This window comes from Anser cygnoides, chromosome 2 (assembly GCF_040182565.1).
Source record: "Anser cygnoides isolate HZ-2024a breed goose chromosome 2, Taihu_goose_T2T_genome, whole genome shotgun sequence".
Lineage (NCBI taxonomy): Eukaryota > Metazoa > Chordata > Aves > Anseriformes > Anatidae > Anser > Anser cygnoides.
Window position 1 is genome coordinate 6,425,767 of NC_089874.1, and position 19,526 is coordinate 6,445,292.

At 41.6% G+C, this 19,526-nt stretch overlaps 1 protein-coding gene across 1 annotated transcript in view; it reads left to right on the forward strand.

The window, feature by feature from the left end:
* Positions 1 to 19,526, forward strand: part of LOC106036851 (sodium channel protein type 5 subunit alpha-like) — a 193,531-nt gene that overhangs the window by 128,654 nt on the left and 45,351 nt on the right. The window contains 2 exon segments of the mRNA XM_066991437.1: positions 9,466 to 9,624; positions 16,049 to 16,169. Of these exon segments, the coding sequence (XP_066847538.1) occupies positions 9,466 to 9,624; positions 16,049 to 16,169 (280 nt within the window).

Here is a 19,526-nt window from a genome sequence, read left to right on the forward strand (position 1 = left end):
GACTAAAAGGAGGTTCCAGATGAGAAATGCCAGGCTGACATCCTGAATCAGTCCCCAAAGTACGGTGTCCTGCCCTTACACCATGGAACTCCGTCTTGTTTCTATTACCCCAAGCCTCAAGGACATCCGTGTCTTTCTGCAAGGTATTTGGATCATTTTCTGCATTGACGAGGTCCTCCAGTCAGCAAATGTCATTAGCACAATGTCAGAAAACGTCTCTAAACATTGCTTGTTGTTTGAGTCAGCCCAGTAGGGCTGTTATTGCCTTCTCCCCTTTCTTAAATTTAACTGCAGCATGTGTTGCCTTACTCTGACTACTGCCCTCGATCTATCTATGGCATGCTACCAAGAAGAAAATCTATGATGCTGCAGTAGCTAGTGGCTCGTGGCCACATTTGCCCCTTCTGCTGTGACAGAACCAGGCATGGACGCTGCTTTCTGCAGAGATAACACCTCTGCATTTCCCCATGCGGTGCAGTGCCGAGCCAGCAGCACTTGCCTGCCTGTCTCCAGAAAATGCCATTATTGATTTGTTCCGATGGAGTGGCTAATTGGGTCATATGGAAAGTGCTCGCTGCCTGCTGCTGGGTTGAAGAAGTGCTTTGCAGCTCCTTCCCCGTTCCTCGACACCAGGCGGACGCGCTGAGGTTCACAGCGGCCAGGTCCCAGCTCCCACCGTGGCTGATTTGTGCCATCTGAGTCTGCAAAGATGCTCGAGAGCTGCCCCTACCCACTGCCCGAGGCTTTCCCCTGGATGTGGAAATCCTTAAACGGCAGGGAGTTATTGCCTGCTGGGGCTTACCTTCCCATGTCCTGGCGGGGAATTTTGCCTGTGGGAAGGGGATGTTTTTTTCCATCACCCCTCAGGGTTTCCTGGTTTCTCACCCGCTTTTTCTCAGGGAGGGATGCACATTGCCTGGATTTTGCACACCCAACAAACATTTGTTGCTCCACAAAAATCACTTTCTCAATCAAAAGCACTTTTTTTTCTTTTTTTTTTCTTTTTTTTGATTAGCAGGTCTTCTCTCTTGTATACGTCAGCTTGGGATCTGTCAAATGCATCTCCCAGGAAAATCAGTTTTCCAGGCTTTAGATAAGTGCCTCCTCCATACATGCCAACGACAGAGCTGGCCGTGACCACAGTCTTTGTTCAGTGGTACAGCTCCTATATTGCCCTGAACTGGATCAAATCCCCAAGCTTTTCTTCTCTTTTTCCCCATTTTTTCAGTATTACTGACTTAATTTGATTTCACTTGACAAGGTGAAACTGTTTCGGATGGCTTTTTTTTTTTTTTTTCATGTTTCTACCAGTAAGAGATTAATAGTTTTGAGTGCAGAGAGGACCATTGGGATCATCAAGTTTTAGCTTTCTCACAGCACAGAGTCAAGGACTTCAAGCAATAATTTCTACACAGAGCCTGTAAGTTTATTTTCACTGTGATACATCATTTGTGAGATAGAGGAGGGAATTAAATGTCTCAGGTAACAGAGACTTCACCATGCACATCTGGACCCACATCTGTTCCTTTCCAATCATTGGATACTTAACTGTACAATTTCTGTACAGTACAGACCTGTTCCTAAACTGATATGAATTCTGTAAAAGTCAGTAGAATTATTCCACGTTGACATTAGTGGAGCTGAAATTACTGATAATTGCCCTAAAAATGCCATTGCATAAAGATTTTGGTATAAATTGTTTGTGACGATACCTTACTCTCCTGATAATTCTAACATCGACAAATCAGAGATACCATGAAGTCATATGTTTATTTGACAAGGTACATTAATTTCAGCCTTTTATTGCAGGAAATATCGTTTATTGTCAGGAAATGTAATGCCTTTTCAAGCAATATTTATATTCTTGCTGTTTTCCGTTACAGTCCTAGGGACAAATTTTCTTTTAGTACAACTGGATGAAATACCTTTGAAGTCAGTTGATGACTCCCCAGTTTATACTGGTAGAAGAGTGAGCCCACGTGTACACATGCAGTAAATCTTGCAGCAGTCTGCATGTCAGCTTTATTTGGGCCAATATTTTTCTGATCATTAAGTAAGTCAGCAAGTGTTGTTTTTTGTTGTTGTTCTCATTAGATACATATTTTGCCTGATTTTCTGTCTTTTTGAAAGTGTATGTTTTGGTCTGCATTTCTTGAAAAACTGCGTAGAACTCAATTATTTGCTTTTTTCTTATTTTTAGCAATAAAATAGAACATATCTGTATTAATCACCTTAGGAAGAATAGCAGCAAGGCCATTAGAAAAAAACAGAAAGAAAAAAAAAAAGGACTGTAAATCATAGCAGCAGATTTAAAGCACCTCTATCTTTGTCTTTGCTTTTACACGTAGAATGGCATTTGTATTTATTTCATTTCAGTACAATAGGGCAGCACAAGACTCAGTGTCAGATCTCTCCGCTGACGTGATCGTAGCAGTCACACCGCGTATAAAGGTTTTAGGGTGCTTATCCAGTAGACACGGTGCCCAGGAAATATGTTTGTCTGCAGCATAGTGCCTAAGGTCCGGGAAACACAGGGAGATGATAGGAGAAAGAGGAAAAAAATAAAAAGAAAAGAAAAGCCTGGCATTGAGCGAGCCGATATCAGGCGTAGCGGACTTGTCAACACGCATTTGGACAAGAGCCCAGACCGGGGACCATGCGTCAGTCACAGCCTACCGGGTGCCATTTCCCAGGATCCATGTCCCTCCCCGGAGCACAATGCTGCCCAGAAATGAGCATTTCTTGCTGTTTCTGCCTTTGGTAAGGAAAATGCCAACATCTAACATTTCGGACAAAATGAACAGCAGCCAGTTCTTGAACAGCTCCTGTGACAAGGGGAGACAGAGGGTGTGCGTGTTCAAGGGGCATGAGGGCTTGACATTACTCCCCTCAATGATGGTCCAAAATAACAACATTTAAAATAATGGCATCTAAAAGTCTGACAATTATTCTGTTGCTATTGCCTGTATTAAAATAAGTCTTCCTTAATGATCAAAACATTACCGCCTTGTTTGGGTGAGAGGACCTGTAGTATTTCAGGCAGTCTCTCAAAGCACGCTGTACTTTGAGGCAAACTTCCAAAATTTAAGCTTCAATCAGAGGAGCCCATTAGTTTGAGTTCTTCGTATTATACTGTGGAGAGATCCCAATTACCAAAAGAAACATAAAGTAGAGTGTGATTAAACTTCAAAATGCAATTTAGCAGAAGGTATTAGCTTGAACTCTGAACAATGAACACTTATGAAACACTTTCACTGCCTATTTAAGCCTATTGAATTGATAACAAGCTAAATTAACTTTGGCAGTCCATCTTTTTGCCAAGTTCTCCCACTTAAACCAATTTTAAGACTGAACCCTTGGAATAATGAATCAATGCTTTATTATGGGCAGTGTGTTGCCCAGTGTGGGAAAAGATCTCAGGCAGCAAGGACCACACCATTAGAAATAACGTGCCCTGCTCCTCCAGGGCCAGAGTTAAAACACTTAAAATGTTCTGGATCAATCTGAGAAGGACCACTGCGAAAGTGCCCTTTTCTTCTTCAGGGGAAGGCATTTGGCAAAGCACCCAGGGTTGGTGCAGAGATCAGCAGTTGGTAGCTGCACTATGTTTGTCAGGGGAAAAAGTTCACATTTATTCAAAATTAAAAAAAAAAAAATCCAGGAGGGGCTGGCAATGTGTGTGTGTGTGTATATATATATACATATATATATACACATACATTATATATATAAAGACATTATATTGGACTGTGTGTGTACATATATATATATATATATATATGTATATATATACACACATGCCAAGATGCCAAGATGGGTTGGTACCAGAGGAGGTTTTGCTGTTAACACTCTCTGCTCAGCAGCTGTGGTTTCTGGCCAGCCTTAGCCACTCTCAATTTTAAGGCCCAGATTCTGGTATTTTTATCCAGCTGCATATTCACAGATACTTTTTTTTTTTTTTTAAACAAGTTCTCATCTTTGCTTCCAAATACCCTCCAAATTTCAGGGAATAAAGCTGCTGGTCCTCCAGGAGTCCTGTGTTTAGCCACATAGGTGTAAGTTCAAACTACAATGGCATTCACTCTGAGAGATGACAACATAATTGAAAATTCCCTTGGGAGCTGTGAACATCCAAATTAAGGGCATAATTTCATCTACCGTTACATTCACCGGGAGCTGGGCAACAGGCTTGCGTTATTTCTGATCTCTCAGACTGCTGTATCTAACCTGTTTTGTCTGCATTGTTCTTCTGCACGCTTCTGGTAGTGGTTTTGGTTTTAATAAATGAGGTTCCTGTAAAAGCTGTGTCATCAAGAAGAAGAAAAAAACAAAACAAAAACAAACAAAAAACATAGATGGAGTTACATGGGAAATATGAGCAGGACTTTCTCATTCTGATGATATTTTATGACTGAGTTTGCATCAGATTGTGACTGGCTTTTGCACAGGTGAATGGTGAGAGGAAAGACTGGGAGGGGGAGATAAGGACTGCAAAACTGGGCAAAAATCAGAGGCTAAGTTAGTCTGATGTGTAGTTGTTGCTGTTGGAGTGATGGAGCTGGTGGTGTAAGATGGAGTAAGGATGCCCCCTCATATCACCAGGTTTACACGTTCTCTTTCCTGCTTTCATACCCATCCACCCCTGCTGATGAATTTGTAGCCCCTAAATTTTGTACACGCTTCCTGTGCTGCAAACTCAAGGTAGGACTTCAGGCACTTCACATCAGCATCACAAATGCTGGTGTCTGCTAATGAAACATGCTTTTAAAGTGCCACATGAGTCCTGTCCCTAGTGCTGTGCTCTGATATTGCTCCTGGTTTTCCTCTGATTTCTCATTAAACCGAGCAGTAGCTACCCTGCTTTGCAGAAGTAATTCCTCAAATGGGGGTAGAGAGATTCCTGAACATACACGCTTAAAATAGGCAGCTGCGTGCCAGCCCTCCTTTCTTCCTAGCAGAGTAAGTGATATTAATCTTCCCCATCTCGTATTAAGGAAGCAAGGGGATTTTCCTGATGTATTTGGTGGTTTTTCTTTGTATGCTGAACGTGCAGAAAGATAAATCCACTGATTTTATTGGTGCTACAAGGATTTACATTTATTCATGGGAGGAGAACCAGGATCATAAATGATGGTAGCAAACCCCACCATTTGTTTCCCTGGATCGAGGCTATTTATTTCCCTCCCGTTTTAGCCCAGACTGTTGAAGGCTTTTCAGACAGAGTGAATTCAGCATATCTGAGAGCTGTCAGCTTGACAGCTCTGCTGACTGTAGCCTCCTGTTGACTCTACACACGAAACAGGTGCTGCCCTGGCAGTAAGGCAAGCTCGCTGCTTTTCAGCAGCACTGCAATCTGCTTGCTTCTCCCCTTGTGCAGAGGTAGGATGCAAACAGTTCGGTTTTCACAATCGTTTACTCCTTGGCTTCTCCGCGCAGGAAGGGTGCCAGTTACTCGATGCAAACTGTTGCCCAGAAAGGATGCCAATAGCTACCAGGCCCGGCAATTTTGTGAAATCCATAGCTGTCTGCAAGGAGGAACATAAACATCAACAGTTACTTCCCAGAGTAAACAGTCCTCTCGTAACTACACGTGTTGCGCCACTGAGCTGGGTTTGCTCTACATGAAAAGCTCCTCAGGCTCCTATTATTTTTTTTTTATATCCCAAAACTGGCCGTAGGAAGGTTTGCAGGTTAAAATATGTTTCTGGCTATTAAAGGACTAATTGTTGCTGTATTGAGTGGCATCTCTTGAGCAGGCTCAGTGTCATAGTGTCGGTCGTCTCCAAATGGCTAAGGCAGCGATGCCTCTGTTCCCAGAATCCTTGACTGCTGGTGGTGCTTCCCGCAATGGGCAATGTCCAAAACTCACCTTCATGGTGCCAAAGGGATGCATGAGCCTGGTGGGGAGCAGAGAAAATGCATAAGATGGATATTTCCCGTTGCACCATAGACTGGGTAAAGGGCAGTTTGTATTTGCACTGTCCCAGCAGCGTTAGGGGATTACCCTGCCCACCTCATAAAATAAGTTGAATTAACTTCATCCTGCACCTCCTTCATCTGTGCCCACTGGATCAGCAGTGACATTTGCAAGTGGGGAGGACTCCATCCCAGTGCCCAGTCCTTACCTCCCCTCCTCGCAGGGAGAGGAAGCTTCCTGCTATCAAAGGCTTTGCACGTCTTCTTTCCCACGACAGCCGTGCCCAGGGAATCAGGGAACAAATGCTCCGAGCCGGGGTCACGATCTAGGTAGTGAGTGAAGTGTCAGGAGAGCCCATCCGAGCTGATCCCCATGTGAGAGGCAGGCCCGGGGATCATCTTTCTAAATTTGTTTGCACAGGATGGAAAAAAGTGATATTTCCATGGGGAAGGAATAAAGCGAATCCGCGCCGATGACAGGTATTTGTCTTGTTTTGCCAGCAGCAAGTCTTCTTTCCAAAGGAGCGGCATTTGCACTAATCCCCATCTGAGCCCGAAACAATTAGCTGATCCGTGCTTTTCAGAGGCAGGACGTGGTGTGGAGCCTTTGTATTTACTTGTGCCAGCCAACAAGTATGTGGGTCCGTGCACACGCACGCTTGGGATGTCACCCAGATTGTGCTCTGTTTTCAATCCAGTTGCTGTTTTCGTGGTGCTGCAGCTGACCTGCAGCGTGCAAGGGGACAACGCTTGGTCCATCCTCCTACATGCAATAAGCCCTCCTACGGAGGCTCCAGAGCCGAGCAGGGGTGAGCAAACTTGTAGTTTATCCTCTAAAGGAGCTAACCCCTGTCCCAGGCTCCCAACCGGCCATTTACAGGCACGAAGTTTTCGTACTGCTGAACAGTTTTACTTTATAAACGGTGAAAACAAGTCAATCAATAAATATTACCATAATGTGTATTGCCTTGGCAACATGGCACTTGATACAAAAATTAAAAACAAATTATATAAACCACCCACGGTGGGGAGCTTTACAGGAGATAAACTTGCTGCCATTGCCGCCAGAAGAACAAATCATCTGGAAGCAGAGCAAAAGCAAACAGCCCAAAGTTGAACAAACCCCAGTGAATGCACCCTGCCCCAGGCAGGTTCCTGCTGACCCTTGGGCTCTGTGTCCTGGAACTGAGACCCTTCCATCCCATGGCATTGGCTTGCCAGGGCTGGCATCAGTCATTTGCAAAATCCCAGTTAATTCCCTAACCCTACTGGATAATTTGCCAGGATATATTCCATCAGTATTAATTAATATTAACTAGTCGGATGCTTGGTGCAAGTGTGATTTCTGGGAAGTAGCTGGGGCCATGTTTCCTGGAGTTTAGTCTCTAGGAAATTGTTCCTAAAATCTTGGTGCCGCGCAGAAGGTTTAGTCAGTAGAGAAACGGTGTAAACTTTGCATTTGATGCTAGCTTAATTATTCAGTGCAATAATTTGCTTAACAACTTGAATATTCGTCAGATCAACTGAGTTACACAGTCTGTTCTCGTACGCAGCTTTGTTTCTAATGAATCTGAGTGCACAACCCATCTGCATAAGTGAACTCGCGATGTCACCCCAGATTGCCTTGCACTTTTAACGTGACACGATTGTTCCTGTTGTTTTAGTGCTATAACTGATACCCTGCCATTAAGATTACTTGGTACTAAGTTGTATGCACATTGCATAAAGGAAGAAAAAACACAAATTTTGTATGGCTGAGCACCTTATTTGAGTATACTGTGCTTTCCATGCTAGCGTCTCTCCTGAGTATTACAGTATTTCCAAAGATGCTCTTTAAGAAGTGCTACTTTTTGGCAGGGGCTCAGTGATTACGGAATACTCTCCAGCTTGTGAAGATCGGTGCTAAACTGTGCCTAGAAATTGCATGTAATACATTCTCATGCAGAGGGTACAGGCTTGCACATGCATACTTTAATTTATTAAAGCTAGATTATATTTTAGACCACATGCCCTCTGAAGCAGGAAACAAGTAATTTGATTTTGAATTAATTTGCTAGAAACGCAGAACAACATTTGAAAGGATTGGTACAAACCTGACAGTCCGAAAGTATTTATACAGAGAGAGCAATTTGCTTAACCAACTGCTTCCTTTGTGTCATCTGTTCTCTCAGATAGTTATATTTGGAATAAAGTGTTTTTCTGCTGCTGGTACCTCTTGAGGGACTTCCTGTGGTGATGTGGCTTTAGAACTGAGGCAGGTAGGCTGCGGCTCCCTGGGGAAGGGAAACTCACTTAATACTTGAATAATGTTGAATGTCACTCAAGCCAAGGGAAAAAAAAAAAAGGTGGACAAGTGAAAGATAAATAGGTTTAAATAATTACTGTTGAAATCCTGTTATGCTTGTAATTTTTTTCTCAGCATGGAAGTCCTTCTCTAAGCAATTCAGCACAACCCTTTGAAATCAGCTTGAGTTTTATTAATATTTTAGTAGCAGCATTAGTAATGGCATGAACGATGGTAGTGCTGTGATGAGCTGTGGAGTTTTCAGAGCAACCCCTCTTGCAGGTGAATCAATAAAACCGAACTGATTTACACCAGCAGCGAACCTGGGCTCCAGATGCAGGGGCCAACCATGCAAACACGCTCTCCTCTGCCATTAGTCCTGGCAGCCCTTCTGGAGAGCTCAGAGGCAATAAGCATCGCCCCAGGACGGCGTGGCTGGATTTAATGGCACCGCTTGTACTGGCAGGCACTGGAGCTAGTCAGACGTGTTTGCAGGAAAAAATATTGCTCTGATTCCGCAGCGCATCCCTCTTTAGTGCAGTACTTAAGGACGTGCTCTCCTTTCAACCTGCGGTTAAGTCCCGCTGATATCAGTGGGTGCAAAGTAGTCTGCAGTGCTTTGCTGAATAGGCGCCGCACGCGTTTCCGTGTTTACCTGCAGGTTTTTTTCACATCTACTTTTAGATACCTTTTATCTCTTCCTACAAACTTGGCATTTTCCTTCCCTTCCACGTGTAGCTTGTCTTCTTAGGGTGAGTTTTTTCTACGCCGTTTGGAGCAGCCCCATGGTAGGGTGCTGGGTGTTGCACTGGTGCCTTTCTCCCATCTGTGATGCTGAATATCGCCCAGTCACCTGGCTTCAGAGCACACCCCTCAAGTTGCACAAAACCAAAAACAAAGCACAACCCGTTGTCTGAACTGCAAGCCCTCTTCTGTGCCCCTGGTCTCTGGAAGAACCTGTGTCGCCAAACTGGATGGAAAGTGGAGAACACAAGGAAATTTCCTCCCACCCTCCCACAACAACAGCTCAAAAATAATAATCTGGTCTATCTGTAATTTCCGGTTTTACAGACAGTTATCTTGACATATCCAGTTGCTAAACCTGAAAAATTACAGCATAAGCTTGTGTAATCTTGTTGCTTGCCATTTTTCCTTAAGATGTCATCCCCTGACAAGTATAGTTCAGGCTATTTTCTCTTCTAGCTGGGGAGTTCTCCATAAGAAATAAGCATGCTATCAAAGAAAAAGAAAATAAACCCATCTAGGATTATTTCCAGCAGGAAAAGCAGCTGCAGCTGAGGGGGCAGCGATGTCAAAGCCCAGGCGCCCGGAGTCAGAACTCTGAGATTTGTGAAGAGTTAAGTGAGTTGCACATGGATAAGCAGTTGAAGGCTGAGCCACCACCTCCAGTAGGGCAAAAAGAGGTAACAGAAACCAATTTCCTACCTGATACTGCATGCAATTCATCACACGAGCTCCATAGTGCATGCCACCAATTTTTATGGGGGGTTGGGGCTTGGAAAAATATGTGTTTGTCAACTGGCACGGAAGCAGAAGCACACAGTAGGTATTACAGTTTTACTAAAGGAGAAAGGATTTTGTTGTTATAAAAATAATTGGAAAGCTTGGAAAATGTGCATTACAAATTAAGATGGGATTTTATGAGGCTTTGGAAAAAAAAAATCTGTAATGTTACTGTCTTATTTTAGGAGAAAATGTGCGTGTGCTTAGCCCTTGAAAAGTAGCTCCAAGAATGGCGTCTGCTGACTTGGCAGATCTGTACCTGGAGTTCACTGGAGGGCACCTGTTCTCTGTAGCAGATTACCATTTCTTTTCCTGTTAGCACCGTAGACCCAAGAGAGGTGCAAGAATTTAAGTAGCTGACATGAAATTACTAATTATATGGCAAGCCTTGGTATCATTCGGTTATTGTTGGCCAAAGTGTGGATCGCTCTTTGTTTCTCAATATGTAGACTACGTTGACTTTTATTTTCAATTTCTAGGATTATGTTGTCTTTAAAAACATGAATACCAAAAATGCATCATTTTGTATTTTACGCTGAGTGACTGCAGGTTTTAAATTCCCTGTATCCCACTTGATGACTTGTTGAGATTTTTTTCCCCATTTGGATTTAGTTTTTTATTGATAGAATGTTGCATTTATTATTGGAGAGTGATCTTTGAAATCAGAAACTGGAGGTTTTGAGCCATGTCCTGGGAGTTTGGGGAAGTCCATAGCAGCTTGAGACTGGAACCAGTGGTAGTCTGGGGAGTTTGAATTAATGAAAGGGAAAGAATGACTTAATATTATCATCACTCCTTTCCCAGTTCTACTGTAAAACTGCTGACGAACTCGTGCCCAGCAGGAGCAATCCCATGCAGAAATCTTGACAGGTCAATGGAAACAGGGCTGCTGCAGAGCCAGACCTCACCTTATCCAGGCCTGCTGATTCTTAGTGTCACATGGGGTGGAATTTACTGAACTAACTGTAGACATCTGCATCTAGACGTGTCATCTGAGGCCCCTTTTATAGTCAACAAAGATCAGGAGCCAATATAGTTAGGTAAAAGTGTCTCATCTCCTCCTGAAATCAACATTTAAATTAGGTCAGATGAATCATATTTTAAAGTACCTGTTTCTATCGAGTGACTATGAAGGGAGCCCAGGGTAACTAGCTGAGCTGTGGAGATCTACACTTAGGTGACCTAAACTCCACTGATATTCACCTGAAATTCTCTAGCCATGAAGTGGTTCTGTCAGGGGCAATCCTCACCAGAATACTTCTTGGCATATTGAACTTCATCTTCAGAAAGAAAAGGTCCTGTACTTTAGAGGAAGGAGACTTCAAGCATCTGATATCCCAATCTCCCAATCTCAGGGGAAAAAAAATGTATACATATATATATATATATATACTTACCCAAAAGAAACATTAGATTTTAAAATAATGAGATGAATTACAACAAGAAGGGATTAGAAGACCATCTCAGGAATTTTTTCTCACAGGGGATTTGGTATCCTTCATGTTTAACCATATTAGTAAGATATAAAAATCCTGTTATATTAGCATGAAGGCCTGAGAACTATGTCCTTTCTTAGTGCTGTAATGAAATGTCATGATAAGAAGGGAACATTCTAGCTCTGATATATTCAGCAACATCGTGATAAAGAAATAATCCCCATTTCCTCCCTCAACTTTCAAAAGGTCCTGGAACACAAATGTCACCTTTCTATAGCAGACTATAATTGATTCTATTTGTGGCTTCTTAAAGAGAGGTGGAGGAATATGGCAATAATCCAGGGATGACTTGAAATCAAACGGAAGTTCACATGAGGCTATGAATACCAACATGAAAGAGCAAAGCCCAAAGGATGCTATTTTTGAAGGGTAAATCTTGTGTGGACATTACATACTTACAGTCCTTCTGTTCAGAAGTAATCTTTCTGCCGACACAAAAGGACATGGTAATCTTTTTGATGAATGCCCAAGAACCCGGGAGTAGCCAAATAAAGCCAGCAACTGCAAGGAAGTAACTTAACGGATTTGGTATGCCCAAGAGACAGGGCTTTGAGTTATTCAGTCGCTCACAGGAAGCACTGAATGTGTTCTGAATAAAACACTGTTGATGGCAGTAAAGGATACATTATATGATTAAAAATTCATCCCATATAAATCAACAGAAAGACACCATAGAAATAAAATTGTTGGTGTCGCAGGTGGATAAGACCTCAGAGAACATACCAGTTAATTTCTTTGCCAAAACATTGCCCCATAAAATATTTTGTACAGCCTTGTGGAATCTACTTTTAAACGTATCAGGCAACTTAGACTTCTTCATTTATCAAAGGGAACAGTTTGCTCAGCTAGAAAAAAAAAATCTCATGGCTGGGTGTATTGCCTTAATAATCAGCCTATTTTCTTTTCCTTTTAAAATACAATTTTATTACTTTCTTTTACTGATTTTATCTGTCATTCTGTTTTTATGAATTAATGTCACTTGATTTAATAGACTGTTATTAGCTTCCTTTTGCATTTCGTTAACTCCCTAAAGTCACATGCCATTGTTCCTCCTTTTACCTTTTTTTTTTTTTTTTCAACTCCCTCATTTTTTCCTCTTTGGAATTGTTTTACCAAGAACTAAACACAGTACTCCAAATGAAATTTCCACAGAACTATAAAGAGAAGTACTATCTCAGCATATAGACACAATACTTTCATATAGGATTTCTGCATCTTTATATTCCACGACAAAATCATGTCTATTTTTTTTTAATATTACCCCAGGTGATTTGTCGTTACAAGTTTCCACGATTTCCATTGAAATTTTTCCTGAACTATTTCTTTTGTAGTGTTTTGAGTCAATTCTCATTTTCCTATATTCTCTCCATGTTTCACTTCTCACTTCCTTTCTCCTTGGTTTCAATACTCTCTTCAATTTAATGTTATCTGCCAATATAAGAATTATATTGGTCAGTATCTCTTCTGTATCTTTAGTGAAGATAATGCTGACTCTAATCCTTACATGTATCTTCCTCTGAAGACAAAGTTTTTGTTACATTTGGGTCCTTAGGATGGCTTTTCTCCATACAGCAATGGGTGAATCAGAGCCAATTACACTTTATTTCAAAAGTAGGCTTTTCTATAATAGAAATATAGGTATTTTATTAAGATTTATGTATCGTCTGTCAGCTTGGTAGATTAAGGCTGTGATCTTCAAAGGGAAGGGAGAGAGGGAGAAAGATAAGAGAGTTAAACCTTTAGCAAACATCAACTTTCAATGAGATTTCAGCTTCTCACTGCTGCAGGCTTCTTGAAAAAAAAAAAAAAAAAAAAAGAGCATTCAGATCAATTTGCCACTATTAGAGACACAAGTGGTGTCTGACACAAGACACAAAAGCCCTGTCCAGCTACTTAAGACAGAGCAGACCACTCAGAAACACATTAAAAACTACCCTCTGCAGCATGAATTTGCGCTCAAGTGGGAGGTCTCCCAAAGAGGCTCCTGATGTTGTCTCTGCCTGGCATATCTCCTCCACTCACTTATTCCAAGAAAGAAAGAGTACATTCTGTATTCGTCCTTTTTGTCTTTTGGCCTCCTTGTTCCCTGTTTGTGCACGGCACCCGTGGCAGACAGGAGAGCTGCCTCGGTGTCTTTATGGCTCCATGCCTTTTCGCTCAGCTGGCCTCCAAGAAAGTACTCGCCTTTTCTCCACTGAGTTTGTTTAATTCACTTTAATCACAAACTACAGCAAGAGTTTAGTGATCTGTGGTTCCCATGATTATTCCCTTTTCCTCTTCTCTAAACTCGGTGTTGTGTTTACTTATTGCTGCTCTCCTGGGCTCTTTCCAGTTTTCCATGATCATTAAGTATTGATTGCTAATGGTGTGTTACCTTAGTGTTTCAGATCCCTGTATGCCCTACAATGTGCGTTGGCTGGATCTGCTGATTTGCGTTTGTTTCAGGTTTTCTAGATATTTCTCTGCTTACATTTCCTCTAGTTCTAACAAGCTCTCACTCCCTTTTTATTGATCGCCTTGTTGGATTCTTTTAAAAAGGGTTTATTTTCTGAGGCAACTGAATTTTGATTAGTCACATCTCCCTCATCAATTGCTATTACGTCTCTTGCTCTTTTCTTTCCATTACCGAGTTCATGAAAACGTTAATCCTTTTAACCTTTATGGCAAAGAGTAACCTTTGCTTCTTTTCCTACAAGCTTTCCTAATCTTTCCCTCCTCTGTCATATGTGTGGTTCATTCTTTTTCTAGTCCGTATTCATACCCTCAAAGCTTTGTCTAGTGTTTTCTGAATCCATGTTCACTCCCTCTTCTTCCTTGAAGGCTTTTCAAAAGAAATCCTGTCTGTTTTGCCTTGCATGTTCCCTATCTCCCTTTGACACTGATGGATTCTAATATTTTTTGAAAACTCCTCCTGATAAATAACTCTTGAGCATTCTTGATTCTTTAAGATGTTTTTCCTGTGGTCTAATATAATTGCACTGTGTTCTGCAATTGTGTTCTCTGAATTTCGTAACCTGTCTCTGCTAAATACAGCACTCTCATTGACAATGCTATCAAGCTGACGTTGTTCTCACAGTTTTCTTTGATTTCTCTCTGTTGGTAAGAATTATATCCAACGAGGCTTCTTTTTTCATTGGAACTCCTATTTTCTACATCCTGCAGCTGTATATGATTTAGGATTATTTCAGTGATGTGTGTTTTGACGTCTTCATAACAGAACAAATAATGACTAAATGCATTCCCTAATGAACAGTATCAGAAAGTTCTGATTGTGCAAAAAACTTGGTACAACATCTTTGCCACCATCATATACCGTTTGTAGGCTGTAGAAAATAGGCTATTCTCTGTATGACAGCTGCATTCTGAATATGGATTTTTTAGAAGCTTTATCCATGCCGTTGGCCTGTGCTTTCTGTTCTGACTCTCTTTTTAAATGGTCTCTTCTCAATTGTTTGCAGTCCTTCTGAGTAGAGCATTAAAAACCCTAGCCAAGACTATGACCTTTGGGATGCTGCAGCTAATTGCAAAGAAGTAGCTTCCATCCCCTCTTACAAGCATTGCTGGAATGTTCAGTCTTGCCCATTTTACCCCAGGTTCAGCATTTCTCTGAATTCAGCTATAAATTTTGCATTGCCTTTGTATGCTGGAAAACAAGGGGTCCATTTTCACATTAATAATATATATAAAGCTGTACCTATTCTCTAACTCCATCTTCATGAAAATAATAATTTATGTGTACATGCCATCTTTCGTATAACTATCTCACAGGTTGTTTAAAAGCATGGGTAAGTATTACTGTCCTCATTTTTTAAATGGAGAGAATAGTATTGCAAGATAAAGCACAAAAAGGTTTCAGTAGGTGCTCAGGAAAGAGAATAAGAGAGTTTGCAAATAAGCTACTTGTCCTGACTCTTGTCAAGCCATTTTGTATTGACATGATCCATAGGAGATCCTACCTTTGATGTTGCCTGCTTGTGCCAGATATCTCTCCTACACAGTCAGAAACAAATGCAGGGCTGTGTAAATATTATACCTTCCACTATAATGGCCAAACTAAATAATCAAGAAAAATATAGTTTTGGATTCACACAAAATAAATGTTTTATTTTGGCTACTTATATAAAATTTTGAAGACAAATCTTGTTTTCTTCTAAAGAAAATGTTTTATGTCAAAAGAAAGCCTAGACATGTTATGAAATTTCTATTTCATATTTGGGTGGCTTATGCAATGGTGAGAGAAGGACTTCTGCTCATCTCAGAGGAGAAGCTGGGGCAGCAGGGAACAGGACATGGACCTAACCAACAAGGTGCAGTTTTTATGCACCAGCTGTGGGTGGGGAGCCTCGGGAATGAGGTTCCAGAGACAGGAACCCAACACAGGTCCTTCATCCTCCAGCATTTCAGGAGCTAGGTTCCACTTCTGGTCCCCCTGTTTGATTTCATCATATATGAGGGTAGGACATACAAACCTTGAAATCTTAAAAAAAAAAAAAAATAAAAAAATGAGTGGCTCAGTTGTTCCAAGCTTCCACCTACCATTAATATTCAATGGCTGTTCACTGTATTTCTTAGGTTGTTCCTTTTTATTATTTTTTTTTAAAGAAAGAATTGTTTGTTACTTTTTTTGTTGGTGGTGGGTCAACCATTAGTTCACCACGGCATAGGCAGAGCTGTCACTTGAGGAGTGGGCACCGTGTGAAGTGCATGGCAATCTTGCTGTCATGTCTGCTTTGGCTGGGATATTGGTTAGTGGAATAAAAACTCAGCTACTTCCTTCGGGGCAATTGATCAATTTGTTTTCCTCATCTTTGCTCTTGTTGACAACAAGCTTGATGAAATCAGTCTTTCTGAAGGCAGCACAGTGGATTTGACAAATCCCGCAGAACTGCTGGAGCAGATCCCTGAGTTTGCTGAGGAGCTGATGGAGCCTGAAGATTGCTTCCCCGAAGGTAAGGGCCTGCATATTTCACTGCAATGCTGAGGCGAGAAACCTCCTGTCCTCTTATCAAACATGCCTCCGCGTTCACTCTAAGTTGCTCTGGCCGCTTGCAATAGTATTTCACTGGATGCACTCCATTTCTTAGATACAGTAATGCTCCAGAATCACTTGTTAACATTAGTCTTTGGATTTCCAAGGCAAGATAAGCCAGATGCATGCTCAAAATTCCTGTGTAGCTTCTAACATGTTAGGCTTATTTTCATCAAAATTTGTGCTATTGAGTTTTATAATGATAATAATAATAATAATAATAATAATAATAAGGTTGATATTTCTGATTTGGCCAATGATAATTTTTGTCTTCCAAAATATGTGCATAATCAGACTTGGTAGAGAACTAATGATTTCGGGATGTTTCTATAGCTTAGGTGTATATAGGCAGTTAATATAAACTGTCTGCAGTGCTCACGAGTCCCAGGGACTCTATTTCATTTATTTTAAAAGGCATGAAGATAAGCATGTCCAGTAACATTAATTTGACCCGGGATGTAATATGCTGGGGCATTTTATTTAATTATTTCAGATAACAACTCATATTTAGATAACTATTTTAATAACCCAATAAGCCAGTATTTTATTAAATTTTGACACCATGCTACCCCAAAACGGATTTGAAACCCAGCTGCACAAAAAGATCTATTTTAGCTACGTTTGAAAGGAAAATAACATTCTAAGTTTTTTTCTTCTGAGTGAGCTCTGTTCAAAATATTATCTCAGTAAGATTCCTCATTTTCCTTTAAATCTGGGTTAGGAAAAATAGGGTTAGCTGAATGTTAGCATATTCCCTTGAAAATTCAAGGGTTATTATAAATAAAAACAGAGCTGCTCAGATGGGATCAGACAGAAATGATTTACTGGGTATACGAATGCCCCTGAAGTCAGCAAAAATGTGCAGCTCTATATGTGTGAGAAAGATGATTGAATGAGGTAAGGGAGCCCTGCAGGGCTTACAAATGTCCCTAGGATCTAAACATTTTTTTGGCAGCTTTGCTTAAACGCAGTAGCCAAAAATTAATGCAGTTGACTGAAGAAGGCATGGTACTGTGCTGTAACTGTTCTGGCCGAGACAATAATATTTAGAGATTAGATCTGGTGTTTTCATTCTTTCATAATATATTTCTTAATGAGACCAGTGAGCAGCAATCTATGTTGTGCACTGCAAAGTGAGAAATTATGTTATATAATTGTACAAACAAGCCTGTATTATAAGATCAGTGCCAGTCACATGCCAGACAGTTTACAAATGATGAAACTGTGGTTGGCCAGGATCACCTTCCATTTTTTAAAACAAATAAGGCTTGGATCGTTCTGCCCATCACTTCATTCAGTGCACAGCCCTGGGTCATTCCCAGCACAGCTGCATTCTGTAATTTTCTCTTTCTTGAAATAACCAGAACTGCCCGAATCTCCATCGTGCAGACCCACGCCAATACGCAGACATTTTTCTGGAAACCAATGTCAATGGGACGTGGGGTAGCAGTGGCAAGAGGTGGATCATTGGAAGCATTAACCTAGTTTTGAAGCCCACCTGTCATCCTGACCACAGAGAAATGTAGAAATTGAGCTTTGGGATGAACCCCAGGCTTACCCTTGATCACATCCATCCTTCTGGCTCCTGATCCCTTCCCCCTGAGCACAACACGGCTGCTGCTGCCTTTTATTCCTCTCCTCTCCTAGTTCCTCACCAGCCTCTGCTGAAATCAGGGTGTCCTCCTCTTCTCCCAGGCTACGGCCAGCTGAGCCTTGGGCACTAAAAGGGGAACTGAAGCAGAAGCTGCTCCCAGCCCTTGATCCTGTGCATGGTGGCTGGGGGCACTGGGGAAGCTGTTGCAGGCAATGGCATCCCCAGTACATCTGCTCTGCTTTCCACGCAAAATGCGTCCATGCGGATTTTTCAGAGGCTACTGTGTAGGCTAAATGTGATTGTATTGCTCATGGATTTGGCAAAAATGCGTAAACTTGGCACGTGAGTGTTCCCTCATTGAACTTCAAGTCAGAGGGACATAAACTGAAAGTCCAAATTACTTTTATTGCAATGACATTAGGACTCGTTTGTATTTATGGAGAAAACCACAGTATTTTCCCATAATCTTTGTTTATTAAATGCCTTCCAATATTTTCCCTCAAAGTTAGCATCGCAATTAAGCCTAATGCAGCTATCACTTCAGTCTGGTTAAAAACAAAATGAAGCAAAGCAAAACAAAACCAGTCTATTTAGCTAAGACATGACAAGGTTATAAAAGTACTAAAATGGAATTATTGAAGGGCAAGCACTGGGCTATTTTATCTAGTGTTGCCTTTGCCATCTTCTAATAAAGAGATACAATATTTGGAATATTCGGAAGAATGGCCAGCTAATATTTGTGAAAGAATATTAGGTAAAATGAAGAGAGGTGAGAGGGAGAGTTAAGTTCTTACCTTGTTAGCTCACCAGCTATCTAAATGCAAACTATAACATTTCTAAACACATTCAGCATAGGCTGTGTCCTGGACAAATATGTTCCAGATTCAGCCCCCTTTTTCAGATAACAAAGGCACAAAGATAATACACGTTCTGGAAATAGTTGCTGAAAGTTTGCTGAGGTCAGAGTTTTCCCGGAGTTGGGTGACCCAGATTAGCCATAGGTCGTTTTTCTTGGGGAGACTTGTTAATTCGTTATCATCTCAAAATAGCTTTGATTAGGCTGAACTGGGAATATTGTTGGGTCAGGAAATGTGGAGTCAAGGTAGGGTCACAGCTCAAGGTCAAGTATTGCTGGGAAAAACCTGATAGAAATGGAGAGATCATTCTTGTTGCCAGTTGATGGGAAAGCAACATCTAGGCAATGCCAGCTATTTGGGTATTTTTCCCTCCAGATGCCTTGCAACACTCCAGTGCTGTTACCTCCATTGGTATGCATTCCGCACCAAAAATTGTTGTCTGTTTGGACATTATCTTCTGTGTCCCGCAGAAGGTCATCCAAAGAGAGCCCCTGGCCGCAGCATACACCTCTCTCCCAGACCCTAATAGGAGAAAGTTTTCACCAAGCCCTCAAGCGTAATTCCCCGGGCACGGCCCGCTGGCAAAGGGATATGGTCAGATGGTTGCGCGAGAATGAGCAACCTTGATCAACACACGGTTGATCGCAACTCGTGACGCCCAGGACGCCCACAACCAGGTTTTCATGTGACCGTGTAGGAGCATTTATCGCAGCTGGAAAGCGCTGAAGTTATTCTGGTTAATGGTGGGGTCTGCGTCATGCCCTCCCCAGCAGCTCTTAGCAGCCGTACAGAAATGCAAAAGCCAAGAGGAGCTCCAACAGACCGC